The 27180-nt window shown below is 48.3% G+C and overlaps 8 protein-coding genes across 8 annotated transcripts; 5 read left to right on the top strand and 3 right to left on the bottom strand.

Annotated features, from left to right (window-relative positions):
* Window positions 1-107: 107 nt before the first annotated feature.
* On the bottom strand, window positions 108-2194 carry GGI43DRAFT_399980 (Gar1/Naf1 RNA binding region-domain-containing protein). The gene has a single exon (XM_083205405.1). It carries the CDS (start codon window positions 2021-2023, stop codon window positions 353-355), a length of 1671 nt encoding a protein of 556 aa, XP_083062793.1. The 5' UTR covers window positions 2024-2194; the 3' UTR covers window positions 108-352.
* A 3195-nt stretch (window positions 2195-5389) lies between these two features.
* On the top strand, window positions 5390-6021 carry GGI43DRAFT_399979 (uncharacterized protein). The gene has a single exon (XM_083205404.1). It carries the CDS (start codon window positions 5587-5589, stop codon window positions 5827-5829), a length of 243 nt encoding a protein of 80 aa, XP_083062792.1. The 5' UTR covers window positions 5390-5586; the 3' UTR covers window positions 5830-6021.
* Window positions 6022-6653: 632 nt separating this feature from the next.
* On the bottom strand, window positions 6654-10644 carry GGI43DRAFT_314955 (MutS family protein MSH4). The gene is made up of 6 exons (XM_083201751.1): window positions 9410-10644; window positions 9035-9356; window positions 8944-8984; window positions 8540-8897; window positions 8067-8467; window positions 6654-8002 (listed from the first exon to the last, which is right to left on the bottom strand). Exons 1-6 carry the CDS (start codon window positions 10088-10090, stop codon window positions 7175-7177), a joined length of 2631 nt encoding a protein of 876 aa, XP_083062791.1. The 5' UTR covers window positions 10091-10644; the 3' UTR covers window positions 6654-7174.
* Window positions 10409-11803, top strand: GGI43DRAFT_314802 (uncharacterized protein). Its single transcript, XM_083201749.1, has 2 exons — window positions 10409-11137; window positions 11197-11803. The coding sequence occupies exons 1-2, from the start codon at window positions 10726-10728 to the stop codon at window positions 11781-11783; spliced, it is 999 nt and encodes a 332-aa protein (XP_083062790.1). The 5' UTR covers window positions 10409-10725; the 3' UTR covers window positions 11784-11803.
* A 254-nt stretch (window positions 11804-12057) lies between these two features.
* GGI43DRAFT_381931 (WD domain-containing protein) lies at window positions 12058-13879 on the top strand (the record flags this gene model as incomplete). Its single annotated transcript, XM_083203190.1, has 5 exons — window positions 12058-12282; window positions 12349-13260; window positions 13326-13486; window positions 13553-13730; window positions 13805-13879. 5 exons carry the CDS (start codon window positions 12058-12060, stop codon window positions 13877-13879), a joined length of 1551 nt encoding a protein of 516 aa, XP_083062789.1.
* A 5452-nt stretch (window positions 13880-19331) lies between these two features.
* On the top strand, window positions 19332-22523 carry GGI43DRAFT_314839 (glycosyltransferase family 20-domain-containing protein). The gene is made up of 3 exons (XM_083201750.1): window positions 19332-19461; window positions 19602-22261; window positions 22333-22523. The coding sequence occupies exons 1-3, from the start codon at window positions 19439-19441 to the stop codon at window positions 22371-22373; spliced, it is 2724 nt and encodes a 907-aa protein (XP_083062788.1). The 5' UTR covers window positions 19332-19438; the 3' UTR covers window positions 22374-22523.
* Window positions 22524-23991: 1468 nt separating this feature from the next.
* Window positions 23992-25915, top strand: GGI43DRAFT_399972 (aminotransferase). The gene is made up of 2 exons (XM_083205403.1): window positions 23992-24627; window positions 24748-25915. The coding sequence occupies exons 1-2, from the start codon at window positions 24558-24560 to the stop codon at window positions 25863-25865; spliced, it is 1188 nt and encodes a 395-aa protein (XP_083062787.1). The 5' UTR covers window positions 23992-24557; the 3' UTR covers window positions 25866-25915.
* An 11-nt stretch (window positions 25916-25926) lies between these two features.
* On the bottom strand, window positions 25927-26801 carry GGI43DRAFT_314741 (hydrophobic surface binding protein A-domain-containing protein). The gene has a single exon (XM_083201748.1). The coding sequence runs from the start codon at window positions 26587-26589 to the stop codon at window positions 26065-26067; it is 525 nt and encodes a 174-aa protein (XP_083062786.1). The 5' UTR covers window positions 26590-26801; the 3' UTR covers window positions 25927-26064.
* Between the last annotated feature and the right edge of the window lie 379 nt (window positions 26802-27180).

Here is a 27180-nt window from a genome sequence, read left to right as displayed (position 1 = left end):
TGATACCGGCTTGGAGATAATATGAGGCTGAATAATTTGCTGTGTGAGATATACAGGCGCTGGTACAAATACATTTGATCTTTGACGTTTATATCTCCTGGGAAGCAATTGAAAAAAATTCACAATTTAAATTATTTTATTCTTGCTGTTCCACATAAGCTTTTACCTGCAAGGTGAGCTTCTTTTTTGACTTTCATAACGATTTACAGCAACGTAAAAATATCCCGTAGTTGAATGAAACAATTGTAAAGCCCGCAAATCGCAAATCAGCATAAACTCCGGGACTACAGAGTACGTTTTCCCAAGTTTACATATCCCTAGTCTATAAGTAAAGAATCCTGTCTGGCATTTATCACTGTGGCGGAGGTGGAGGAGCCTGACCGTTCCACCCTGTCTGTCCAGTTTGCTCCTGAATCTGGCGCATTAAAGAGGCAAAGAATGCGGGATTAACAAATGCTCCTGGATCAGACGCCTGGCCTTGACCTTGGGCAGATCCAGGCCAGCCTGGAGGCGGTGGTGGTACCGCAGGCGGACCAGTGTGCTGGCCAGGCGTTGGCTGCGGCCATCCAGGAACAGGAAACCCAAACTGAGGAAGAGAAGGTACCTGGCCGGTGGGAAGAACTGGGTTAAAGTTCCATGAGCTGCCTGCCGATACAGATGCTTGAGGGTTCTGGTTATTTTGGGTTGGGAGAGAATATCCATCTCTGGGTTGGTTGTAGCCTCCCCTACCACCACGGCCTGAACCTCTTCCTCGATTGCCTCTTCCTCGAGAGTCTCCCCTCCGGCCTCCTCGCTGGAAGCTTGATCTTGGAGCGGGTTCGTAATTCTCAGCCTGTGGAGCGCCCGTACCATAACCTGCAGGTCGAGCAAGCGGCGTGTATGGGCCATCATCTTCGTCATAGTTCAAGCCGCCATCAGCAGATATTTCCTGGCGCAGAGGATGAGGCTGCTTCCCCTCTTTCCCACCACTATTCTTCCACTTATCCTTCTTCTTCTGCTTCAGTGAACGCTTGTATTCCGCTTCCTTCTCGTCGTCTGAAAATTCAATTTCTTCATCGGCAATTTCTTCGTCGTGGAGGTTGCTGGCGTCTGAGCCCTTGAGATTTTTTAGAGGCTCTGTGAAAACGTATGATGCGTGGTCGACGGGATAGAAGACTTTCGCGCCAACCTCCAGTCCGAGCTCCTTTATTTCCTCTGCGGAGTTGAACATTACCGTGTACATCGGTTGCAGCACTTTTCCAATTGTCTCTGCAATAACGCCAATGACTATTCTCTCTGGGGTGCACAAGACAGACCCGCTGTCTAGAACTTGGTACTCCCCTGGAGTGAATGCCTTGACGAGCATGATGTTTTCGACAATGTGCTCTATAACTCCGAGCTCTTGTATAGCCATCTCGGGAGTGATCGATACGTCTGGCTTGGGAATGATTTCCTCAGGAAGCTCATTCTTAGTGCGCACGTACCCAGATCCAGAAGATTTCCCTCTATCGCCCTCATCATCTGAGCCACCTTCAGTCTCCATCAGTATCCTAGCTGTCTCTTCGATGCCCAGAGGCTCATAGCCTTCATTATCAGAGTCGTCGTCGTCGGACGATGAATCGGAACTGCTTGAATCTGAAGATTCGTAAGGTGAAGAATCGATTTCCCATTCTGGGTGCTCGCTTTGGTCGGGTTGTAAAGGAACTGACTCTTGTTCGGGTGCCGGCGGTTGCTGAGGTGTGTCGGTATTGTCCAGGCCACCGAGGGCTGCTTCTAGAGCAGATGTTAAAGATGGTGGGCTCCCAGGCTTATCGATCAACATATCATCTGATGTCTCATGACCGATAGGCTGTTCAGGGCCTGTTGTCTTGGCTTCTTCGCTGTTGTTTTCTGCTGCTGCCGATGCTGTTTCTTGGTTTGCGTCGTGCATTTCTTTGTCTTCTTCAGCAGCATTCGCAGCGGCAATTGCAAGATCGGCCGGTAGAGGCGGCAGAACCTCGTTGAGTTTCGCCTGGCCCAGCCCAGGAATCTGAAAGCCAGACATCGTGGCGACAAGGTGCGCTGGCGCGGGAAAGAGAGTATGGAAACGTATTGCGAGGGGCCGATTGGAGAGGATTGTCTCAGTAGGTTTTGAAATTTCCAAGCTCTTTATCAAAATTAAAAATTGGCCGTCGCATATATATGGTTCTATTAATTATGGCAGAGGACAATCGTGTAGAATGGAAGAGTTGCTCTGCGAACTGATAAAAAAAATCCAGGTGAAGATAAGAAGTGGGGCTAAATGCGGCTTTAGCGCCATCTTCACCGAACTTCACCGAATATTCCAGGGTAGCTGTATCCATGCAAGCTGGTATCAAAAAACAATCCGAGGTTCGACAAAAGATCGATAAATAAATCCGGGAGATATACGCGACTTGCAGTGCTGCGAGTAATGCCCTTTTGAATATAAATTAGTAGTCCTTTTATAGTCTCTGTTATGCGTAGCCGGCGGCACTCGGTTAGTCTTTGCCCTTAAGCTTGTGGCCAATGATATTTACTAGCTTATTGAGAAATCTACAGTACTTCGTAGCATTTGCAGATAATCCAAGTTCCCACTTACTATTATCTACATACACGTAACAAGCTGCCTCTGCTGTCTCTACTACTAATGATTGATATATTTTAATATCTAATCCAGTATATTAGTTATGTATACAATATATTTATTTTCAAATGATTTCAGCACCCAAGCTGGCCATACACTGATAGTTAATCTAACTTGGTTGAAAGGCTGATTAAGCTGCGGGAGATTATAAAGTAATATGTTAAATTGGATAACATAGAATAGTATTTCGTAAATGTATGTAGTTGCTGGATAAGATTAGCATTGGAATTGGTGGAACCTGGAAGTGAGACTTATTATAACGACTTGCTAGAGGCTATGGACATGGTAATGAAGAACACGCGTGAAAAGGATTTGGAATTGGTGGTATGAGATAAAATGGTTAGATTTGGAATTGAGATATTTTATAAGGGCATGCAAGATGCTATAGATGTAGTGATGAAGAATGTATGAGAGAGAAAAATTAGTGGGGGCAATAGAAGCAATAGAAGCAATATATTGAGTAGATATCATCCATATTTATGTGCTGATCTTTTGTCGAAACTCGGATTGTTTTTCAGAGTCCATCTATAAAGACGATCCGTCCCTCCCACTTCGACGTCAATGAATGTTACAGTTTTCTTTCTCTTTCATCACTCATCGACTCACTCCAGCGCCTCTTGGCTGCTGGAAGATGCAGCTGCAGGCATCGCCATGAGTCTCATTTTGATCCCACAGTCTATCGCCTTTGGCTTACTCGCCCGTCTGTCACCTGAACAATTCTTTACATGTGCAGTTTTTTCAGATTCTTTTGATTGCTCCCGCACGCTGTTCTTTTACCCCATTTACGATGTCTGAATCTTCTTCCCCTGTTGTTAAACGGCTTTGGGACCACGCCTGAAGAGGTAGCATTCGCAATAACCATTCTATCGGGCCCTATCCTGGTAGGCTTAGGAGCACTCCGATTTGGATAGGCCTTCATAATCATAGTGGTATCGCAGACAGTCCTCTTGCAGAAATGGCGGCCGGCCTCGAATGGATTCACTGTGAGCACTTCTCAAGAGCTCGTTGCGCTTGGAGTTGTCAACATCATTGGTACTTTTTGTTGGAGGCTACCTGACCATGGTTTCATTTGGATCCTCGACAATACTCTCAATGGCTTGGGGTCGATCACAGCCGGCAGGAATATTTGCTGCGCTGATACTCTTTGTGGCAATCACCCTTCTGATGGATGCCTTCGCATTTACTCCCCTTACCATATGCTGGTGTCGTCATTCATTCCATATTCAGCAGCTTGCCTCGGCCAAGAACTCTCTACAAGAATTGGCGGCTCTCGCCCACCTACTCGATTATATGGATTGTATCTCTGGTATCGGGTGATTTTGAAGACGCTGCTACATTTCGCTCCAATTTTCAGAACGCCTAGTATACAAACGGAGGTCCCATATCTTGGAGTCTTTGTTTAAATCTTCGCTACTTTCACCAAGAATATCATCTCGATAACTTGTCCGAACATGTCCGAAACAACACCCGTCTGGCGAAGCCTGCCATAAAGAAAAACCACCGGCTTGGGGCACACCAACTGGGATTGGATTCATCGCTGAATTATCTCCTCAGCAGCCGTCAATGCGTTTTCAACCGTGGCCATTATCAAACTCTTACTCCAACAGCTCCCATGACACTCATCAGCTTCCTGATCAATCGCCATAACTTGAGTACGCCATTCAGAATTGTTGGCACGGTCAGTCCTGGATTTCAGCGTGTACAGGTTCCCGCATTACCTTATGCGACACTTTTCATGTACTTCATAGCCGAAATGCCAGCTATTGTGATCCTCATGGTGGCTGGTCAGATGGCTCTGGACAGCAGATAGCGGATTTGAATAATTACACCGTGGACTTTTCCAAAGAACTTGTCGCCCTCGGAGCTGTGAATATCTTTGGCCCTTTCGCTGGCGGTTATCTCAGCATGGGATCGTTTGGCGCCTCTGCTATCAAAAAGAGATGGTTGGTCGCTGTTAGCAGGCATTTTTGCCACTTTGATCCCCTTCTTGGCGATCACCTATCTCATGGATGCGCTTTCATACGCCCGTCTTGCTTCACTTGCCGGGCTCATTGTCTTTTCTATGTTCAGTAGCTTGCCCAGACCAAGGATTTTATATGAGGAATTCTGGTACACACGTGTCGAGTCGCCTGGATTATATGTCTGGTAACGGGACTGACGTTCTCGTTCCAAGGGTCACTCTACGCTTACCAACCACTATCGGAATCATGACACTCATCAGGTTTCTAATCAATCGCCACAACTTATACAGTACGCTCTTTAAAATTATTAGCGAGATTAATATAATTCTTTCCTGCACATAGGATTTCAGCGTGTACAAGTTCCCACAATACCGATTGCAAAACTCGTGATGTCCTTCATACCCAAAATCCCAGCTATTGTGGCCATGGCGGTATCGCAGGTAGCCCTCGGCCTGAAAATGGCAGCATCAAACGGGTTTTCCGTTGCTAACAAATTTCTCTCTAAAAAAGTTTTCAGCTTGCCCAGATTCCTACGCTACCCAGAATTGAGTTGATCATACTTTTATGCAGTGATAGTTTTGCAATTATCATCGTTATGATAAAGTACTTAGACTTTCGAATAACTAAGGTTACCCTCCCCTCTTATAGTGCACGAGTAAAGGAGGATGTATATACTGCCTCTAATGCTTCTAATGCTCCTAATGCTTCTAATGCTTCTAATGCTTCTACTGCTTCTACTGCACTGGAGCAAAGGCAAGAACTTAAATGTTTGGAAATAACATACACAAGATTTACTTTCCACGTAAAATATTTGGCCCAGCAACGCAAAGTTAAAACAAAAGTTACAGTATCGCGATTGTAACTTTGTTTCCCTTACTGCCCCAACTTTTTTTCCCATTTATTACTCCTCCCCCTTTAGTTTTTCTTCCTTAAATACTATTCTTCTTCACCACTGCCTATACTACATTTCTTTTCATCGCTTACTCAAGATTTTTTGTCATCATGTCCAAGTCTTTGTCTGCCGTAAAGCAATGGCTGTGGGAACATATTCCCAGCCCGATGGACATCGCCCGATACCTGTTGACGCTTCTACCACTTCCATTGTGGATACTCTCTTACGAACTCTCCTGGCTAATGCCAGATCTGATTGCTGGCCTCAACGTTGGCCTTGTAGTGATCCCACAGTCGCTGGCTTTTGGCACTCTTGCCCGGCTATCACCCACCCGCTTATGGCCTGTATTCTGAAATGCCGCTATACTGGATATATGGTACATCCAAAGATGATGTCATTATCTCGGCCACTGGAGTATCGTCACTCCTTTGTACCGATGTTTCACTCTTTGTCTTCTGTTGTGGGATGGTTGCGGGAGCATGTCCCGAGTTCAGCAAGTATCATACAATACATTTTGACGCCTCTACCACTTCCATTGTGGATACTCTCTTACGAACTCTCTTGACTGATGTCTACAAAGCTAGACCTAGCGGAGTGGCATATCGCCAATGTGCATGATATCTGGGTAAAACGAGCGTTGGTAGCAGCTGGATTTGAACGTGAGACGCATCATGATGATTTCTGGATGCTGTGCGTGTAGCGATACAGAATGCGCGAGAGAAGGACATGGGATTAGTGGCTTGAGAAGCAATAGAAGCGATAGAAGCAATAGAAGCAATAGAAGCGATAGAAGCGATAGAAGCAATAAATTTGGTAAATATATCCAGTCTTGTGATAATTCCGCAGTCTCTCACGTTTGGTATTCTTGCCTGACTATCACCTGTACATGGCTTATACTCAATTTTTGCTCACCGGACTGTACTCTCTCAGAACGGTGAGCCATGTTGAACTAGATACCGGAGTGTTCAAATTCTTTCTCTATTAAACATGAAGCTGGCTGTATCTTGCTTGACTGAGATTCCCGCCATCATTATCATCATGGCAGTTGGACAAAGAACTCTGGCGCAGAAGATGGGGGCATATAATGGCAACCTTTTTGCTGTAGGTTGTCTCAGCATAAGCTCATTTGGTTCCTTTATAATGCTCTTGATGGATGGACTTTGGTTACCATTAACGGGCACATTTCTTGCTTTAATTCTCCATATGACAATCATCTAATCAGCTATCTCATGGTACTTTCGCTTATACCCCCCTTGCTTCACCTGCACTACTACCTCTAAATTTCATCTTGGTGAAGCACTTCGTACACTAAAGCGGATAAGATACTTAAAATATCGACGATGTATTTTTCGTTACGTCTGTTACATAGGGGAGAGATACTAGAGAGCGGAAGATGCAGTAGCAAATACAATGGAATGAAGTGTTCGTATCACTTTGTACTTTGTGACTGGAGAGATAGGCTCTCAGATAGAGAGTATTTGTGCCATGTAATATGCATTGTAGCTTGTTACGTGTATAACAAGTGAGAATTTGGATCATAACAGAATACTGCAAAGTGCTGCAGATTTCTCAGAGAACTGGTAGACATTATCGTATATATACATGAGTATATTACTAAGATGAATATTCGTTTTTGAGAATTTACAAAAGTAAATTTCGAGCGCGGTAGATAGTGACGCAGAACGAATTGATTCCGCCTCACATATCTTCAATTTCCTGCAAGCGTACAATGTAGTCTTCTTGGAGTCGTCTGAGGTACCCCAGAAGAGCTTCTGTATTTGAAGAATTGGCAGCTTGTTTCAACGCCTCATATAAGTTTAGCATGAGCTTCTGCCGATGCATCTCTTTATATGACTCAGAATTCTGTTGATTCGACTCCCGCCTGCTTTTCAGATCATTTGCCACGTTCTCTGCAACTTCAATGAAGCTACTTGGCATTCCCATTGCACGGGCTAAAACGATTCCATAATGGTGCTCGTCATCAACAGTACCCGCAGTGGCTTTGTATAACATGGTTAACTGAGGTATTCCCCCTTCACCAATTGAAGTACTGGACGCAAGGTGAAGGTTAAGAACTCCTGGGCGATCCGCAAGTACTCGAGCCAGCTCAATAAAGTGGGTTGCAAACCAGATAGATGCTCCCGTGTCAATCAATGCTTCCGATATGGCCATTGCAATTGCCATTCCATCCCTGTTGCTTGTTCCTCGGCCAAGTTCGTCAATTATGGCGAGGCTTTTGCTATCCACATTCTTCAAAATGAAGGCCATTTCTCTCATCTCTACTCCGAAGCTGGACAAATTTGCCTCTATACTATCCTGAGTGGATATACGAGCGAATATGTTGTGTATAATAGGAAAAGCAGCGAATTCTGCTGGTACAAAACATCCAATCTGTGCCATGATCTGAAGCAAGGCAACCGATCGGATATATGTGCTCTTGCCACTCATATTGCAGCCTGTTACAAAATGAAACCGATACTGCTTTGTAGCATAGTAGTCATTGGGTACATATTCACTTGCCATTTTCTGTGAGATGGAAGTTAGTGTTTATGAACGAATGGTGTTTTGGTTACTGGAGTAGAGTAGTCACCTTGTCGAGAATTGGATGCTTTGCCGATTTCAGCGCCAAGGTTTCTTCGATTTCCGGCCTCACATAGTCTCGAGTTGTAGTGACTTGGCCGAAAGATGCAATCATATCCACGAGCGCGACTGATTCGCATACTCTGAATAAAGGAGAAACTTCTTTTCGAAGTTTTTTGACTAACTCAAGAATGACAGCGTCACTCCGCATAATTATCTCGTTGGAAGTATCTGAGAGCCTCCGATTTAGCTTAACAAGATCAAGAGTCTGGCATTCAATATGATTCTTCTTCCAAATGACATTTATAAAATATTGGGATACCGATTCAAGGTCAAGATCCGCAGTGGGTATTCGAAACCAATACATGCGCCGGTTGTCGAATTTTAAAGTCACTGCAGCCCGATGGTCTTCTGTGAGTAGAAAATGTGTTAGCTTGGAAATATAAAGGGAGCTCATGATAGTAATAGCATAATAGCACATACCGCTAACATTATCTGAATGTTGGTGAATAACTTCGGTAAGTTCTTTATATGTCTGACGAGCGACATCTAACATGCCGCTGAGGCCTGATTTGACCGCGAATGCTCTTTGGTTACGTAAGTCTAGTGGCGACTTCATATATGTAACGTCCGCTTCGATAACTTTCTTGATGTTGAGTAAAATGGGAACTGTTGTCTCAGGACAGCATAGATTGCGTATTTTGACTAACAGATCGCTCTTTGCTGGATAAAGGGCTCTATAGATCTCTGGCACTGATTCTAGAAAAGATTTGATCATGAGGATGTGAGTAAGTTGCTCTTCGGCCGCAGATATGCCAGTGGCGGGTCGAATGGTAATCAGCTATTCCTGTTAGCCGTACAGTAATGGATCGGCGCAATTGGTTTACCTTTGTAAGAGTTCTCTCGGCATCATGGAAAAGTTTGAGTGCTTATATCGGGTTAGCGGCTCATTGATAAGCTTCATGTACTTAGATATACCTTTACGGACTTCACGAAACATTTCTTCGTGGCTGACCATCTCTTCTAGCGCGTCATACCGAAATCTGATGAATCCATCAAAGTTGGTGGGAGGCTGCAGCATGTTATTGCGGAGTACGCGGGTACCCATTGGTGTAAGGGTATGGTTCAATAGCCCAAACAAGCATTCTTTTGACTTGGCAGACTTCAAATTCCGCATCACTTCCAGTGATTGCATCGCGGATATAGCTATCATCATTGTGTCTTCTGAAGGCTGGTATCCAATGCGTAGAGACTGAGGTGAGAAGGTAATATTGAATTGACGATCGATATACTTCATAGCCTGGGTTGCATACCATAAGCTTCAGCGTTAAAAAGAACAATTCCATTACTTACGGCAGAAAAACAGCAGACTGCATAATATTTGCCTTGTGTAGCCACCTTTAATGGCCCAATATCGCCTTCAAGGGCGAAGTCCTCCATATACTCTATCCCAGCGGATTCAGACCAAGCAGAACGCTCATGAGAGGCAATCTCTACTTCAGGTATCAGCTGCTCAACGAGAGAGAAGAAAGTACTAGGTTGATTGGGAGGGCACGCTGAAGGCATAAAGACTATTCGAGAGGGCGATGCGAGTTGAAGCTTATGAATCGTCCTCACATAGGATTGATTGTCGCATATTTGGCTGAGAGTAACTTCACCAAGCGACAAGTTGATCATGGCAATACCTACTGTAGGTGTGACGCCGCGGGATTCACTAACTGCGCAGACAATATCATGGGATTCGCTCTGTCCAAGAATGGAAGGCGTGGCACCACTTCGAGAGCGGCGGCCTGAGGGAGTGCTCGGACGAGAAATAGTTGTCGAAGTGGTTGTGAGGTTGGTACTTGGTCTTGAGCTGGAAATAGATGGAGAATAATGGGACGGACCATCGAATTCATCCTCGTTATAACCTTGACTAGCTTGGCTATGGCTGCGCTGAGACTGGAGGCTGGGCGAATCGGGTGGGACTGAACTTGAAAAATAAGAAGAGACTGTACCCGTCCTTCGAGGAGAGGTTCCAGATGAAAACGACATAGCTGATGAGCGGCCAACGAAGTCTTCTATGTGCAATTGATTGAAAAGGATCTGGCAGTGCAGTGGTATGTATGCCGATCAATGCAAACAATGAAATGACTGGAGGACAGTATCGGTGCAGCAGCCTGCATGGCATAAATGTGTGAACTGGATTGAGAATTTATTTCCTGGCATCTCCAGGCAGTATAGAAAAAGAGAAAAGCCATGGCATCACGGGCTTCTCATTTCATAGACTGTTGTCTGTTGCTCTTGCCGTTTGTTATATCGCATGTTTGCAGATAGGTACTGGATATCGGGAGATACCTAGAGGCAAGAAGTATTTACTGGGCATTGTACGTACAGGTGAATAGACGGTACTTGGCCAGTACCGGTATTAATGGCGTCTGGAGATGCTGGTATGCCACTGGCTACTGGTACGTACCAATCACAGCCCAGGTACCCCCAGGTACAGGACCAGGTAGCTGAGTCATGGCTTCCAGGTACCGCGGTTTAGCCCGAATCTTCTCCCAAAACAACCTTCTTCTCCACGTCTCGACCGCGCAGTGACGCCACGAATCACATTTAACACACACAGGTCCGACTTCAAATCCACACGCCCCTAGTGAAGCAGCGCGAAGCAGCGCCTCTTGACAGCCATGTTTGGGATCCTCGAGGCCGTTGCTGTGCCGCATGCCGGCGTCTTCAGCACGTATGAAGAGCTGATCAAAGACCTCAATGGGCGGATGGAGAAAGAGGGCTATAAGATTGTCAAGGCTAGGTCGCATCGCTCCAGAATGGGTGGTGCTGACATCCCTGGAAATGACATCGTCCGATGTGATCTCGTGTGCGATCGTGGTGGTCGGCCTTATAAATGCATGGCTACCAAGCACAAAACAACCACCAAGAAAACAGACTGTCCTTGGAAGGCCAAAGCAGTCAACCGCAAGAGCATTGGCGGCTGGGTGCTGACCATCTCTTGCGACCAGCATAACCATGCTCCTGGCACTCCAGAGCCACCAACGCCATCTGAGATGAGCGAGGAAGAGAATGATCTTACCGAGCTTCCAGGTTCGTAATTGAATGGCTTAAGAATGTCCATGGATGAATTCTAATTGGCATTTTGATAGATATGGACGACGGTCCACGGCCCGATACACAGACGGCAACAGCCATTCAACTGGCTGGCGTCTCTGAATCAACCCTTCGTTTGACAGGCGACACTTTTCACCAACTCAAGTCCGACTACCGCAAGATGCCACAGCCAGACCGGCTGAATGCACTTGCACAGTTTCAGATGCAGATTGCAGCCATTTACGCGGTCCAAAATGAGGACTGGCAGCGTCAGCGGAGACAAGAAGCTCAAGATAAGCGGCACTTGCTGGTGGAAAAAGGCCGCAGACAGCTATCAACCCAGAAGCAACGTGCACGTCGCCAGAGACGACAAGACGATCAAGCGCAGCAGCATCAACATCAACAAAGTCTTGATCAGCAAGCGGTTCAGCATCAACTTCAACAGGAAGCACAAAATAGTCATCTCCAGCCATTGATGCAAGAGCCCCATTTCCAGCTTGCACAGAATCCTGCCGCGACGCCTGTTCCCCTCCCTGCTGGCATAACTATGACAACAATTCCCACTGCATTTTCTCATTTCACCGGCCCGCCCAAGCGCATTCGCGGCCACCGACCGACCATGGCGACTCAGCCTGATGTTTAGATATGCTGTTGGCGACTAAACTCTACAGAATTAATTTTCCTAGACTGATGCAGCTTTATATGGCCTACCAATGCTACTTATTAATGGCTGGGGCGCTGAGAGCTTGGCGATGAGCTTATCTTTTTTTTTGGCAGAACCCCACATTCTCACCGCCTTATTTTTTTTCCACGGTTCCAGATTTTTTGCCAATCGGCCCCACCATTCCATTCTGTCGCGAACTTTCAACACATTTATCGAGACACCAATAATAGTCCAGGCAAGCTTCCAACTTACCATGGCTACGGTTCTACCCCCTCCATCAAAGCGCCAAAAGCGCGAGAATCTAGAGAGAACGCAAATACAACAAGATGTCAGCGCTGTTGCGGCCGGCCCAGCGGGCTCGTTCAAGGCTCGCTTCCTGGACAGCGAGGGAAAGCAGATGGCCGACGTTATAGAAGTGCCTCTCGCTGACGCATCGGAGAAAAATCTATCATTATTGTTAAATACACTTCTTGCTAGGGTTTGTCTCTCATTGATTCGGGAAAACTCAAGGGAGCTCTTTGTCGGCTAATAATTGAACAAACAGGAAAGAGAAGAGTTTCTGCCGTATCGCTTTCGAATACACATTCCGGAGACAGACATTATTGTTGACCAGTATCCGACCGACTTGCTTCAGCTTTTACGCAGCCATGGTATCGAGAACCCTTTTGAAACAACAGTAACACTCAGCGCCGAGCCTCAGGCAGTTTTCAAAGTCCAAGCAGTCACGCGCATGTCTCATAGAATACCTGGCCATGGAGAAGCGATATTGGCCGCTCAATTCAGTCCCGCAAGTAGCAGCCGACTGGCTACTGGCTCTGGCGATAAGACAGCTCGGATATGGGATACGGAGACGGGAACGCCAAAGTTTACCCTGTCTGGTCACACACACTGGGTTCTGTGCGTGGCTTGGTCGCCCGATGGTAAGCGTTTGGCCACTGGAAGCATGGACAAGTCTGTACGACTCTGGGACCCCGAGACAGGAAAAGCTGCCGGCTCCGGAGCCTTGACAGGACATTCCAAATGGGTTACCAACATTGCATGGGAACCGTATCATCTGTGGGAGAATGAGTCTCCTCGGCTAGCAAGTGCAAGTAAGGATACAACGATTCGAGTTTGGGCAGTGAATACGGGTCGGACTGAGCACGTCTTGTCCGGTCATCGGAGTAGCGTGAGCTGTGTCAAATGGGGAGGAACCGGGTTGATCTACTCAGCCAGCCATGATAAAACTGTCCGAGTGTGGAGCGCCGAGAAGGGAACACTGGTGCACACGCTCTCCTCCCATGCCCACTGGGTGAATCACCTGGCCCTTTCCACTGATTTTGCACTACGAACTTCATTTTATGATCACCAGCCCACACCGAGCAGCGAGGAGGAAAGACGGAAGAAGGCAAAGGAGCGCTTTGAGAAGGCGGCGAGATTCCAGGGACAGATTGCAGAGCGACTTGTCTCTGCCTCTGTAAGTTCACATGGCAAACAAACTTTGGTGTCTGCTTCGCTCTTCTGATACTTTGTGATGCACAGGATGATTTTACTATGTACCTCTGGGATCCCTCCCAGGGCACGAAACCGGTTGCACGACTGCTGGGACACCAAAAAGCCATCAACCATGTGACATTTTCCCCTGATGGCAGCATCATTGCCAGCGCGGGGTGGGACAACCACACTAAGATCTGGAGCGCAAGGTTCGTGTTTTCGATGACGCTAGAGACTGTTGTCGACGATGAATGCTGATATGATGACCAATGCAGAGATGGCAAATTTATCAATACGCTCCGAGGCCATGTAGCACCTATATATCAGTGTGCCTTTTCTGCCGATAGTCGGCTCCTCGTGACGGGGTCCAAGGATACCACATTGAAGGTGTGGTCAATGGCTACATACAAACTGGCAGTTGACCTACCAGGACACCAAGATGAAGTCTTTGCTGTACGTTTTACCCCTTCCCTTATTCCTTTTGAGTGGCCACTCCTATCGTTCAATGACTAACAGCCATCTGCCAGGTCGACTGGAGTCCTGACGGACAACGAGTTGGCAGTGGAGGAAAAGATAAAGCTGTACGCCTGTGGATGAACTGATGAAAATTGGTTGGAACGGTATTGCGAGTTATAGCATATGTGTTGGTATCGGCGTCCAGCCGGAGGATTGATTTACATGTACAGGCTGGGTCTAGACTACAGGGAGCTTTTTGCGGAACATGCGGCGCAGGTATATGACAGATGTTAGAAGAGCGTCAATGTGACATTGCATATGGACGCTTTGTACAATTTAGATGAAGCGCGCTGAATGTAAGAGGCGCATAGAACCAATCTGATGTTGGCATACGGAGAATTCCAAGGATGAGCTAGACGTGCGCCAATTACTACGCTCCCTGTGATATTGCATCTAAATAACGCCCATGATGCATATGAGATCGAATGGGAGTTGATTGAGGTGTTTCTGCTGACGACTCACGCATAGGCAAGCAAGTGTTTTTGATAAGGGTGCGGGGTAAGATGCAGAGAAAGGTCTAAGGTTGTGTGATTGTGGTGGCAATGAATCGATTTCATGACGCCGGTGCCTTTAGTGACTTTTTGGCTTTCAATTTTGGAAATACGAGTCAATAATCTACAACAAAATGCTCCTAGCTACCTCCCTAGCGATGGACGCCAAATTCCACGTTGCACTGTATACGCGGTAGAACACATTCACGCTTACTACGGGGAGTAGGAGGGAATCTCTCTGCCAGCGAATTCGGTCTCCTCGGACCCTTAAGAGGCCTCGAGGTAATCAATTCGGCCTCGGGCGAGGTTGCACGGCAGCAGACTAAGAGTTATGCATGGACACGTATGGGCTGTCTACCTGATAGGTGGCACGGGGAAGCGCAACAATGTTGAGATATTACGATATTAGCCAATTATACAGAGTAGCAGTCCAGGTACGTATTGAGAAGCGTAACAGGGCAGAGTAGGATTGAAGCACCGGATGCTTGTATAATACCCGGATAAGGCGTGATATCTTGTATACACTTCGTAATAAGAACAAGCAATGAATGAAAAAGAGAGTTATCGGGCAAACAAGCATGCTCACATGCAAAAGGGTGGGCACTTTATCCCCAACCGCAAAGTATTGGATAATAGACGGCCAAGCGGGAAACAAAGAAAGAAAACCAGGAAATCTTACAACCGTAAGCACGCAGCTCTACTGCGCACACTGCTATGTTGCTACTTCTATTGGCATCTACTGGCTCTGTTGACCCAACCAGCTCTCCTGACTCTACTGGCTCTACTGTTTCTAACACTACCAAGGATAACTTGTAATGGCTTTAGTGTTCGTGTCTCTATTTGTGTGTGCATTTTCATTTTGCGGCCCCCAGCTCCCCCTTGACGGCCAAGTAAGTCATGTTTGCCGCAACGGGCGATACAGGGATCGTCAGGGCCAATGATACAGGCCGGCACTACAACGTGGGAGGGAAATAAATCCCGCCAGGGCATACTTGTTATCAAGATGCTGCCGGTACTGGCAGCAATGATTCATCTGACGGTGAGGGGAAAAAAGAAGAAAAGAAAAGGGGGAGTTTGGGGTCTGAAAATTGTGATATCTTGCTTTGTGGTCTACTCTGCTGCTTCGGGCTAATATTAGAAATCGTGAAGTTGTAAAGGGAGCAACAAAAGGCGCTAGCGGACAAATTGAGTCTTGGTGACTTGCACATGTTACGCGCTAGACAGCAGGTTTCCCATCTTGAACTTTTGAGTTGTTGGGGGCACGGCAAGGCGACTTGATTGATTCATGCAAGCAAGCAGCCGCGTGAGAGCAGGGGGATGGGGCTCGCTGACGAATGAGGCTCACTGGAATGGCGGATGGTCCCCCCGGTAGCAGACGGAGGCCTGCGTGTAAGTACTCAAAACTGTTTGCTTGAATATACGGAACAGCGCTGCAAGTAGCATATTTATTACGCAAAGTACTCCGTGTTCCTGAATATCTCGAGCAACTGTGCGGCCGAACATCGCGACGGGAGGGCGCGTTGCCACGCCCGTAAGGCACGGCCGGAGCTCTCTCGGCTGTTCAAGGAAATGAAAACTAGAACTAGCAGCTTCAATGCATGGACCGAGCATAGACCAACGATTGGATTTCTCTTTCGAGGCGCTCCACCCCCGCCGATGGAGCAGGCGGTCGTCGATCCGCTACGCTACCCAGCGGTTAGGGTCCATCCCAAGCCAAGCAATAGGCTTTTGGACGGTGCTGGTGCTAGGGACTGGGATGAGCTGATGTGATGGGCTCTGGGAGGCGTTTTCGCCTAGCTGAAACTTTGATGGCCGTTGACCATGTGTTTGGCGAAGAGGGGTTAGAGAGAAGGAGAAATGAAAGGTAGATACGGAGAAACTGATGATTGAGGGTTGTACAGAACGAGTGTAATAATGATGGCGATGAGGAGAAGGACATTGCAGTCAGAGTATGACGATATCCGTATTGGATCAGAGAGAGTAGCCAAAGACGGCTACAGGCGCCGGCGCGTGAGCATTTGAAGGGCCAAGAACGAAAGCCTGTCACTGAATGACCCTGCATTGATGCTTGTTACTTTGTACTGGAACCCGGTCAGAGAGATGGAGCCGTGCTGGAGCTTGTTGGGCAGAAACAGGGGTGTCTTTTTTTTGGTAGAGTTTTTCTTTGGAAATGGGGACACGTTTTTTGACAGGTAAGGTGGCTAAAGCGAGTAAAATGGATGATGAAAGGCTAAGGTAGACGGTTTACTTGGATGGGGAATAGGTGGAAGGCCGTGGAAGAGGCTGAGCATTCAAAAAACGCTCACATATGCCAAGTAGTACTGTCATGGACGTTTATACTGTAGTGATAGTCATTTTTAGAGCAGTCCTTTTTGACCATCCCAGGCCACTACTTCTCCCTACGTACAGTGTATAGCACCAATTAGTCATTGACTGCCTGCTTTTGTCCTTCTGCATTTATTCAAATTTGTTGAGCTTGCTTGCATAGTCAAATGAGCCTTCGGCAGCCCGTATTACACCGGAATGCGCAAGAATCAGACGCATTAATTTCATGTCGTCCATCCTGTTTGGGCAATGACCTGGTCTAGGGATGGAGCTCCCGGGCCGCAAACACCCGGCCGACAAGGGCCAAGGGCACTATGCCTTTGCACGTTACATTGACGGGCGCCACGATGATTGTTCGACTCTTGTTGCTCTGCGGAGAGTAGCAGATACTTGCTATCGTGAAGACGGTATTAGTGGCATTACTTGTAGTATTTCCAAGGAATCAATGCTCGTTGTTAGCGCTCTCTGCGAGCTAAGCTAGCTGATGACTTGCCCGGCCGCAGCGCCCAGAGCCAGTGCCTTTCGGGGCTTGGCTTGGCCCAAAGGATCCTCCAAAGTGGTCATTGCAAACCAACCTGAATCACGATCATATATGAGCAAAACAGAGCTTGGAGCACGGGGCAATCGAATCCGAGTCATCGGCCCGCACAGGGCATGGGATAAGCTTAGCTTCCGAAGGGGACATGGGGCCCCTTTGCAGTGGCACAAGCACAGAGCGAAGCAAGAGAATATGAGAGGTCGAAAATCGTGATGCCATGCCTTGCCATGCCATGCGCCGAGTCGGTGCCACGGAGAAATCCTTGGGCTGCCTCTTGTGATTCACCCCAGCTCAGCTCGGCGCCTCGCCAGCCTGTCGTTTTGGCTTCTAGGCTGCAGCGGTGTGGTTGTATGTTTGTCCATCTATTTGTTTGTTTGCCTGTGTATGCGTATCTACAGATTACGGATGCGTGTACTGCAAAGGCATGTAATCGGTCAGGCACCCTTTTCTAGCTTGCTTTCCAATGACGACCCAGGACAGAGGCACGGAGTCGGTACGACGGCTGGACATGCATACTAGTAGAGAGGGAAATAAAAAAAGGTCATGGGTAGCTGGTGGTGTAATAAGCGCCGTGTAGTATCCGGTAGGCCGAGTCATTTTGTGCGCGCAAGTGAGGGAACTAATCCCTCACGAGAGTATGAGAGCGTGGTGATTTCACGATAGTATCATAAAAATGCTACCTCGCGGAGCTACTTCTGCGCCTACAGCGAGCGACGCGCACATGTGATTGCATGGCTGTGCACACACTGAGCGCGGCACAGGATAAGACATTCGGGGCTATTGCTAGTGGATGAGGATGAGTCGTGTGCCGTAATATATCTGGCCCAACCGCGCATCGCCTCCGTCCAAGCAGCTGCATGATACACATCTGCGGTGCCTGTATCAAATCAAATCAAATCAGATCATCTCATCTCTCTTGTTGATTCTGTCTGTCTCTCTATTTGTTTTGCTTATTAGCTGCCAAAGCCCCAACGGACCAAACCCTCCTGCCGCAAATCTAATCCACATTTATCCGCCATCGAGGACGTCAGCTTGAGCAATTGACCTGGATCGGTTCCTCTTCAGCTCCAGCGGGCTTGGACGACTCGTGTTGGAACGATTACGTCAGAGACGGCAGGCCGTGAGCCTTTAAACAAGGAGCATCCTGAGCCTTTTACTCGCAAATTCCAATCAAGCGCCCAACAAATCAAGCAGAAATCCAACAGCTCAGCAAGTAAGTAAAATACTTTCAATTCATCTTATGCAGCGTCATTATTGGCATCAGCGGCAGCCAGCAGCTTACTCGCATTCCCTCTTGTTGATCTCTATTTTTTTTTTTTTACTCTTCATCCAGCCTAAAAAACATCCTTGCCACATTTTTTCCCCAATTCTGCCCACGTTTCATCCCAAGCCCATACCCTGGTCGCGAGGGGAAACAGCACCCAAAATCGAACATCAAAACAAAAAAAAAAAATTCGACCCGACCAGGGGGCCCCCGCTGCAGTGTCTTGGAGCGCTGCGGCTAATGGTGATACGGCTTGCGGCCCAGCCGAAACAATTGATTTCGTGTAAATCAACCCGATCGGTTCCGCTGCCTTAGGCGCCTCTCACCAGCCAGTTTTCTTGAACCTTAACAGTATTACTACTGCTTCGCTCCTCTTCCCTCTAGCCTTAATTTTCTTTGTCTCATCGCCATCCCGTTTCTCACTCGCTCCCTCATCCGCAGCCTATCACAGCTCGGGGCCTACGCAGGTGGACCGCATCGTCGTCTCTGCCGCTCTCCAAAAAAGCTCCGCATTGCTGCTGCTCCCTTCTCAACTGAGAAAAGCTACCGGGACGGCTCTTTTTTTGCTGCCCAGCTTTTCCTGCCAGCTTCCCGCATCTGCTGTGCTGTGCTTTGCCTTGCTTAGCTCTGCCGTGCCGGCGCTGCTTCTCGCTACTTCTCCTGCTCGACTAAACTTTAAACTTTCACTCTTCTTCCTCCTCTTTCTTACTCATCCAAGCCAACCACCAGATCAACATCCGATTACTTGCCCCTCCCGATCGCCAAGACGACCTGTCGAGAGCTGCCGCGTCCTGCCCATATGTCTTTGCCATAGCCGAGAGCTAGTTTTCACCTTGCCATATCAGCGGCGACGGACGGACCTTTCGTTCGCTTTCCTTCGGCCTCTCTCTTGATTTCGCTGCCCATCGTCGCCTGACTTGCATGGCCAAGGATCTTTCGACTCCCTCGATCGACGACCAAGAACAATCTTTTTTGTCTCTCTTGACTTTTACTGTCCTTTGAGCCGAGCCACGAGCCATTGCCCACAATGACTGTCTTTATCTGCTCTCTGTAAGTCGAATTGGCTGCAACGGATTGAATGCTGCCCTTGTTCCCACTGCCCTTGTTCGTTTCTTTGTCGGCTGCTGCTGTGACATATTCTGCGGCACCGGGGCTAATGCACGTCATCCTTTGGTTCTCCCCTCGTACAGATTCCTCCCCAAAACCGTCCAATTCAGCCTCCCGGGTAACTCTCGCCGCCGACATACAATCTCAAAGCGACAACGGGCTTTTGCACCAGCACAGCCGCCCTCGGTGGTGCCAGCCGTCGATGTCACGCCTAGTCTCTTCACCCGGCAGCCCGACATCACCCCTCCTCATACCCCGGTCGACGAACCCACTACGCCCGATCCATTCGCCAACGAAGATGGCTTCCGCATCCAATTCCCACACAGCGACAACTCGCCCGCCGACAAGGGCTCCAAGTCCTGGGGCGGCCGTGCTGACCAGCCCAAGTCGCGCGCCAACACGCCGCCGCCAGCCGACATCTTCGAAACCCGCCGGACGCTGCAAAAGGCTACGGAGCTGGGCCGCCGCGGCATCGTCAAGCCCCGGGCTCTGATGCGAAGTGAGAGCCATGATAAGGTCTTTGCTTCGGCTCAATGGCGTGTGGTCAATGCTGACCAGGGCAATGGCGGTCTTCGCAACGCCGCCATGGCTGCTGCCCGCGATGGAAAACTGACTGACTACACTTGGGTCGGCACACTCGGTATGCCCACTGATGCCCTCGAGGGTACTCAGCAGAAGCAGGACATTGAGGATACCTTGGCCACTGAGCACGACATGCTACCCGTCTTCTGCTCTGACAAAGACTTTGACGGCCACTACAGCCACTTCTGCAAGCAGATGCTGTGGCCAGTCTTCCACTACCAGATCCCCGATAACCCCAAGAGCAAAGCATACGAGGATCACTCATGGAAATACTACGTCAAGGTTAACCAGGCCTTTGCCGACAAGATTGTCCAGAACTGGAAGCGCGGTGATGTCATCTGGATCCACGACTACCACCTGCTGCTCGTGCCTGGCATGATTCGCAAGAAGCTGCCCGAGGCTAAGATCGGCTTCTTTTTGCACGTTGCCTTTCCCTCGTCCGAGGTCTTCCGCTGTCTTGCTGTTCGCAAGGAGCTCCTCGAAGGCATGCTAGGAGCCAACCTCATTGGTTTCCAGATCCAAGAATACACGCGACACTTCCTGCTTACCTGCAGCCGCATCCTCACTGTTGAGGCAACACCGGAAGGCCTGCAGCTCGAAGACCGCTTCGTTGATGTTGTGCATCTTGCCATTGGAATTGACCCCATTAGCTTAAATGGGCACCGTGCAGAGCCAGAGGTTATGAAATGGCTGTCCATCATGCAAGAGCGCTACCAAGGCAAGAGGCTCATCGTTGCGCGAGACAAGCTCGACCATGTTCGAGGAGTCAGACAGAAGTTGTTGGCATACGAGCTGTTCCTGAATAAGAATCCGGAATGGCGCGAGAACACTGTCCTGATTCAAGTGGCTCTGTCATCGGGCGAGCCCAGTGAGCTTGATGCTGCCGTCTCCGACATCGTTACGCGCGTAAACTCGTCGTGGGCAAACCTGGCTTATCAACCTGTGGTATATCTCAAGCAGGATATTGACTACGCTCAGTACCTCGCTCTTCTTTCCATCGCCGATGCGCTCATGATCACCAGTCAGCGTGAAGGTATGAATCTCACCTCGCATGAGTACCTCTTTTGTCAGGACGGTAAGATCCTTCCTGAGAAGAAGCATGGTTCCCTCATCTTATCCGAGTTTACCGGAACGTCATCGCTGTTTGGAAAGAATGAACTTTCAGTAAATCCTTGGGACTACCGACAGTGTGCCGATGCTATCAAGCAAGCGCTCGAGATGGGCGAGGAGGAAAAGACTCGCCGATGGGAAAACCTCTACAAGTGTGTTGTGCACCAGACGGGTTCTCACTGGTTCACTGAGCTCCTCGGTCATCTCGATCGGTCATACGACGAGCAGCACAAGCGCGACCAGACCTATGTGCCTCGCCTCTCGATGAACTCGGTTTCTGCTCAGTACGCAAGTTCACAGCGACGACTCTTTATCTTGGACTACGAGGGCACTCTTGTCAGCTGGGGCCCTGTCAACCAGATTATCCCGGTCAGCCCGCAGCGGACCCTGGACGTGCTCAATGACTTGCTTCTGGATGAACGCAACACCGTGTACGTCATGTCGGGCCGGCGACCAGAGGAGTTGGATCGTGTGTTCCGACGTGTGCCGAACCTGGGATTGATTGCTGAGAACGGCTGCTTCCTCAAGGACTGCGGTAGTGACGAGTGGCTGGAGATGGCTGATGCGTCTCAAATTACAAACTGGAAGGAATCCGTGAAGCCCATTATGCAGTACTATCTTGAGAGAACGCCCGGCTCGCAAATCGAAGAGCGACGCTGCAGCCTTCTCTTTCACTACAACAACGCTGAAGATTATGACACAGCATCGCGCCAGGCTTCTGACTGTGCCAGCCACGTCAACGACGCCTGTGAATCACAGCGGGTACATGCCTTAGCAGCAGACGGCGCCATCCTTGTCGAACCGCTTGACTGGACCAAGTGCACTGCATCGCAACGTGTTTTTGAGCAGCTAAGCAAGAACGTAAAGTCAGACGAGGCGCATGAAAAGCCTGTTGACTTCCTCATGGTTGTTGGTGACGGCCGAGAAGACGAAAAAGTGTTCAAATGGGCCAACAACCTGGGTAGCCAAGAAAAGATTGAGCATGTTGTTACGGTTAGCCTTGGCAGCCGAAGCACTGAGGCGACGGCTACCTTGACACAGGGTGTGAGCGGTAAGTTTTCTCTCTCCTCAATATGACCAGATGGTAATAAGTAAAAGAATCCTCTAATTTTTTCGTCGTAGGTGTCCTGAACTGCCTTCAGCGACTGGCATCCAGTTCATGATAAGAACATATCCAGCGTTTTCTTTTTTGCTTCCCTCCCCTCTCTACTTGTGCCGTTCATCTTTGATGTTATGGTTGGCCTTTTGGTTTCTCTCTTTGCTTTTTCCTTTTTTTTTTTCTGGTTTTTTGGTATCATGCGAGGCGTCTCAGGCATATGAAAAGGAGGCGTATTGATATCAGTGGAATTTTGCATTATACCTGGACATGGCTTCATTAGCATCGTTTTGCAACGATGAATGAGTCCATATAACACACACACACACACACGAAGAACCCCTCCACCACAACATTCGCGTGTGTAATGGAGTTTTGGGGTCTGGAAAAAATAAGAGAAAGAAAAAAAATGGTTTGGGGGATAAAGACCGTCTTTACCACGTCAATGCGTATTTCCGTTTTGGTTCAGCTCCATAGCACAGCTTTTCTCTTTTTATATTTATCTACTCTTTCTTTTCTCAGTTGAACCCCTGTATTCTTAGCGCCTTTTTCTTTCATTCATTCTTCTTTCAGTTCGTTATGGTATCAGCGGTGATTATAGACAAACGCTTTTGGATGGCGAGTGTATGTAAAATGGTACACACCAAGCAGTATACAAAAAATAAGCGCATGCAAGCCGAGTATTAATTTTACCAAAGGGTATACGAAGTAATACACGAATTGGTTCCTCTTGCTCATTATTTCTCATTATTCGTGCTGTGATTTTCCGCAATGTCCGTGCTTCACCGCCCGAAGAGGGTAGTAGTGATGATACTTTATAGTAGTATTATCCAGGACTTGATCTCGTTAAGGTGAGATTTGGTGAGATAATGGATCTGGTGGAGGGGATTTGGCCATGGATGTTTTCTAGGCAGAACACAGCAGAGTGACACGCATACCCACCTGATTCACATATGTATATGTGGAAAAGTGGACTCTAATTGTGTGTCATAACGACTACAAGATACTAACGTTTCTACTCTCCCTTTCTTTTTCATCCATTCCGCCGCAAACACTTGGTTAATCCATGCAATTCCTGCAAGGTCCCTGCGTTATTCCATGGTAAGTCTATAGAATATGCCCGATAACTGCTATGTGTGTGTCAGACTCCTGATACCACGGTATGTATGTCAGATTAAAACGCTCCGTGACGGGGATCTGGGGGATGATTGGACGGGGGTTGAGGGATTGAGAAGAGGCCGCTTTGGGGATCACGTCAGCTTGGGTAAGAAGAGAGATTTTGAGGGCTGGATGTTATCAAGTCGACTAATATAGTATAATGTTAGTCAGTATGTTAGTCGATTTGATTTGATGTTGAAGCTTGTGGAATTTGTTACTGGTCAAGCATTAGCTGTTAGGTGTAGCTGTGGCTAAATGCTGGTCTAGCTTGAGTTATAGTAAGCTAAATTTTCTAGAGCTACCTTATTCGACGACATGACAGCTCAAAAGACCACTACCAAGAAGGGTAGACTACTATAGTGTGCAGCCACTGGCAATTAGCCAATTAGTCAGGCTAACAATTCGAATTAACGTCCTGAGTTATCACTCAAGATTTAAAATATCATGTCTGCAAGATTATGCTGCTAGACCCCATCGTCCCGCCTTGCCGTCTTACAAGTTGCAGTTTGGACTCGCGCCGTCAAAAAGGTGGTTTAGCATTGATGGCGCTAGTACCACTCGAGTTGGTTGACGAAAAAAAAAAGTGATAGGGCCGGAAGCGGAGGCTGTGGAGGGGCCAAGCGAGATCGGGCTGGTGATGCAATCAAGACAAAGAGCAAAGCTTACATGGGAATTGACAGAGTTGAAGTGTTTGCTGTAGTTGTGAGGCGTGGAGGAATGAATGTGGGATTTAAAGGGTGTGGGATTTGAAAGTTAGATAGAGAGAATACATATACATACGTTACATACCCCGAGTTTTAATAGTCTTGTGGATTCTTTTTTTTCTTTCTGTTTCTGACTCTTACATTGTTAACTTTTTGGGTTCTCACTGTGATCAACGTGGCGCCGGCTTTTTACCCACTCGGCTGAATCGATAAAGCTGTCGTTGTCATTGTCCTTCTTCTCTTACTACTGCCACTGACTCATTTTCTTGGATTCAATTGACAACGTCTTTTTTGGTTTTGCTTCTGCTCGTGTGAACTGAAGCAATTGTTGAGTTACGTACTATCGTCAACCGCTTTACCACACAGAAACAGCTCTTGTTTAATCCACAATGGGTGCTTTCCCTCCTCCTCCGGTAAACACCATTGACTGGTCCAATGTCGGTTTCCGGATCCGCGAAGGTGAGATTTTGAAGCTTTGGAGCTTTCCGGGTCATGTCTTGACTCGTCATACCCTGTCTTACATCTTTGCTGTCTAAAAGCTACCATTTCTTGTTTGCTAACTCCAACGTCTTCTTCCAGTCAACGGCCACATCGAATCGACCTACTCTGTCCACACCGGCAAGTGGACGCCCCTCAAGTATGTGACGGACCCCTTCATCCGCATCCACGGCATGGCCCCCGCCCTCAACTACGGCCAGCAGGTCTACGAGGGCCTCAAGGCCTTCCGCCTGCCTGGCGACAAGGAGATTGCGCTGTTCCGCCCGGACAAGAACGCCGTGCGCATGCAGCACTCGGCTGAGGTTGTCTGCATGCCGCCTGTGCCTGAGGATCTTTTCCTCCAGGCTTGCAAGGCGGCTGTTGCGCTGAACGCTGGCTTTGTGCCTCCTCACGAGACTGGCGCTGCCATGTACATTCGTCCTCAGATCTATGGTTCCAGTGCGCAGCTGGGACTGACGGCTCCTGAGGAATACACTTTCTGCGTCTTTGTCATCCCCACGGGCGTCTACCACGGTGTTCATCCCGTCAAGGGTTTGATTCTGGAGGACTTTGACCGTGCTGCTCCTAATGGAACTGGCCATGTCAAGGTTGGTGGAAACTATGCACCTGTGCTTCGATGGAGCGACAAGGCCCGCACCGAGGGATACGGAATCACGCTGCACCTAGACTGTGTCAAGCACGAGGAGATCGACGAGTTCAGCACCAGCGCCTTCATTGGTGTGAAGACTGGCCCTGGCGGCGCCGACGACATCACCCTCGTCGTGCCAGACTCTAAGAGCGTCATCGACAGTGTCACCTCCGACAGTGTCCTGACCATTGGCAAGAGCTTCGGCTGGAAGATTGAGAAGCGACCCATCAAGTACGGCGAGCTGAGCTCCTTCAGCGAAGTCTTTGCCGCTGGAACTGCCGCCGCCTTGGTGCCTATTCGAAGCATCACCCGACGAGGAACTAAGGGCCTTGGTAACGCTGCGAACGTGACCGTTTCGGGCAACGAGGAGACGGTGACTTATGTCCCCGAGAGCCAGGAGGAGCCAGGCCCAATCTGCTTGAAGGTGTTGGCTGAGCTTAAGGGCATTCAGCTGGGTAAGCGGGAGGATAAATTTGGATGGCGGTTCACCATTAGTGAGGCTGATACACAGGGCATTGCGGGCACTGAGAATGGAGCGGAGGATGCGCAGACGGTGGATCAGATGGATTAAAAGAGTTGTAAGATGAAAAAAAATTAAATGAAAAGCTTTTTATCGTTCAATTATCATTTACATATGTCACAAAGCAAGAGGTCAAGAGTTATTGATGTTTTCATCTTTCATATATACTCATTACAGCATTCAGACTCATATATATGCACTGACATACCCAGCATCGTTATCGACATCATCATCATTAACCAATCACAGCCTAAAAGAACTGCTCATACACCGCAATTCCCTCCGAGAAACTATCGTCAATGCCCTGTGTCAAGCTCTGCGCAACTGACTGCAATGCCGTCGGCACCTTGGACACAACCGCCGCGCTAAACTTCTTTGTAGCATCCTGCTCCAGCTTGAGGTTCAGCAAAATGATAGGGTCAACGATCAACAGCTTGTCAAACTGAGGCTTCGTGTTGATAATGGTCGTGATGGTCTGGTTGACGTCCGTGGCGAGGGTAAGTGTGGCCTGGGCAATGGCAAGAGTCTGATCAAACGTCAGGTTGGCCGCCTTGTTGGCGGTGTCGGTGCCCTTATTGATGTCGGTGAGGAGCTGGGCGGACTGGATGGTGATTTTGATGAGGTTGAGGGGATCGCCGTCGAAGTTGGCGACGGTGGTGTTGAGGCTGGTGGTGTCGCTGGTGATGGTGCTCAGAGCGGTGAGGATGGGGTTTGGGTCGGTTTGGGCGAGGGTGGAGGGGAGGAGGGCGAAGAGGGAGAGGAGTTGGAACTTCATTGTTGCTTTGTTTGGTGTTGTTGATTGATGTTTGGTGTTGGTGTTATTGACGTTATTGACGTTATGTATATATGAGCGTGTAAGTCAATAGCTGGGAGTAGTATCCAAACAAGGCCTGAACAGCTGTAGCAATCAAAGCTTCTGTATAGGGAAAACACCAAAGGCAGCAGTTCACAATCCAAGCACTCTCTTCAAACCAGGGCAAAAAAGGGCAGTCCATTGTCAGGTTTATATACCCTCGCATGCCGCCCAACCCGGGCACCAAACTGCAACTACACCGCATACAGCACAATTCAATAACTTCCCCCAACCACACACGACTTTAGCCTCATCCCATTTTCTCACTCTCGCGAAATTGCATTACGTCCCGTCACGCAAACCGCGAATGCAACTAACATCAACAACAGAAGGGATCGTCGTATCCGTCATTGCTCCCCCATACCCGGCCCTATCACCGAAACAGGCAGCTCAGCCGGCTGCAACGCCGTACCAAGCCTGACGTGGAAAGGCTCCAGCAATGCAGTGCAACAGAGCTTCTTTCTATTTTGCCTCCTAATTTTAACAATTGTACTGTATTGCTTGTTTTTTCGT

Source organism: Trichoderma evansii (genome assembly GCF_050947405.1).
Source record: "Trichoderma evansii strain SZMC 28006 chromosome Unknown GGI43scaffold_5, whole genome shotgun sequence".
Classification (NCBI taxonomy): Eukaryota; Fungi; Ascomycota; class Sordariomycetes; order Hypocreales; family Hypocreaceae; genus Trichoderma; species Trichoderma evansii.
This window is presented reverse-complemented; position numbering and strand designations above follow the sequence as displayed.

Bases quoted from the DNA above. Each gene is read 5' to 3' on its own strand.
- GGI43DRAFT_399980 (XM_083205405.1), bottom strand. From the start codon at position 2,023: ATGTCTGGCTTTCAGATTCCTGGGCTGGGCCAGGCGAAACTCAACGAG.
- GGI43DRAFT_399979 (XM_083205404.1), top strand. From the start codon at position 5,587: ATGTCCAAGTCTTTGTCTGCCGTAAAGCAATGGCTGTGGGAACATATT.
- GGI43DRAFT_314955 (XM_083201751.1), bottom strand. From the start codon at position 10,090: ATGTCGTTTTCATCTGGAACCTCTCCTCGAAGGACGGGTACAGTCTCT. The intron at 8,898-8,943 runs GTAAACCAATTG...TAACAGGAATAG, and splicing joins CCGAGAGAACTCTTACAAAG to CTGATTACCATTCGACCCGC. The intron at 8,003-8,066 runs GTGACTACTCTA...TCCATCTCACAG, and splicing joins AGCATCCAATTCTCGACAAG to AAAATGGCAAGTGAATATGT.
- GGI43DRAFT_314802 (XM_083201749.1), top strand. From the start codon at position 10,726: ATGTTTGGGATCCTCGAGGCCGTTGCTGTGCCGCATGCCGGCGTCTTC. The intron at 11,138-11,196 runs GTTCGTAATTGA...GCATTTTGATAG, and splicing joins TGATCTTACCGAGCTTCCAG to ATATGGACGACGGTCCACGG.
- GGI43DRAFT_314839 (XM_083201750.1), top strand. From the start codon at position 19,439: ATGACTGTCTTTATCTGCTCTCT. The intron at 19,462-19,601 runs GTAAGTCGAATT...CCCCTCGTACAG, and splicing joins ACTGTCTTTATCTGCTCTCT to ATTCCTCCCCAAAACCGTCC. The intron at 22,262-22,332 runs GTAAGTTTTCTC...TTTTCGTCGTAG, and splicing joins CTTGACACAGGGTGTGAGCG to GTGTCCTGAACTGCCTTCAG.
- GGI43DRAFT_399972 (XM_083205403.1), top strand. From the start codon at position 24,558: ATGGGTGCTTTCCCTCCTCCTCCGGTAAACACCATTGACTGGTCCAAT. The intron at 24,628-24,747 runs GTGAGATTTTGA...GTCTTCTTCCAG, and splicing joins CGGTTTCCGGATCCGCGAAG to TCAACGGCCACATCGAATCG.
- GGI43DRAFT_314741 (XM_083201748.1), bottom strand. From the start codon at position 26,589: ATGAAGTTCCAACTCCTCTCCCTCTTCGCCCTCCTCCCCTCCACCCTC.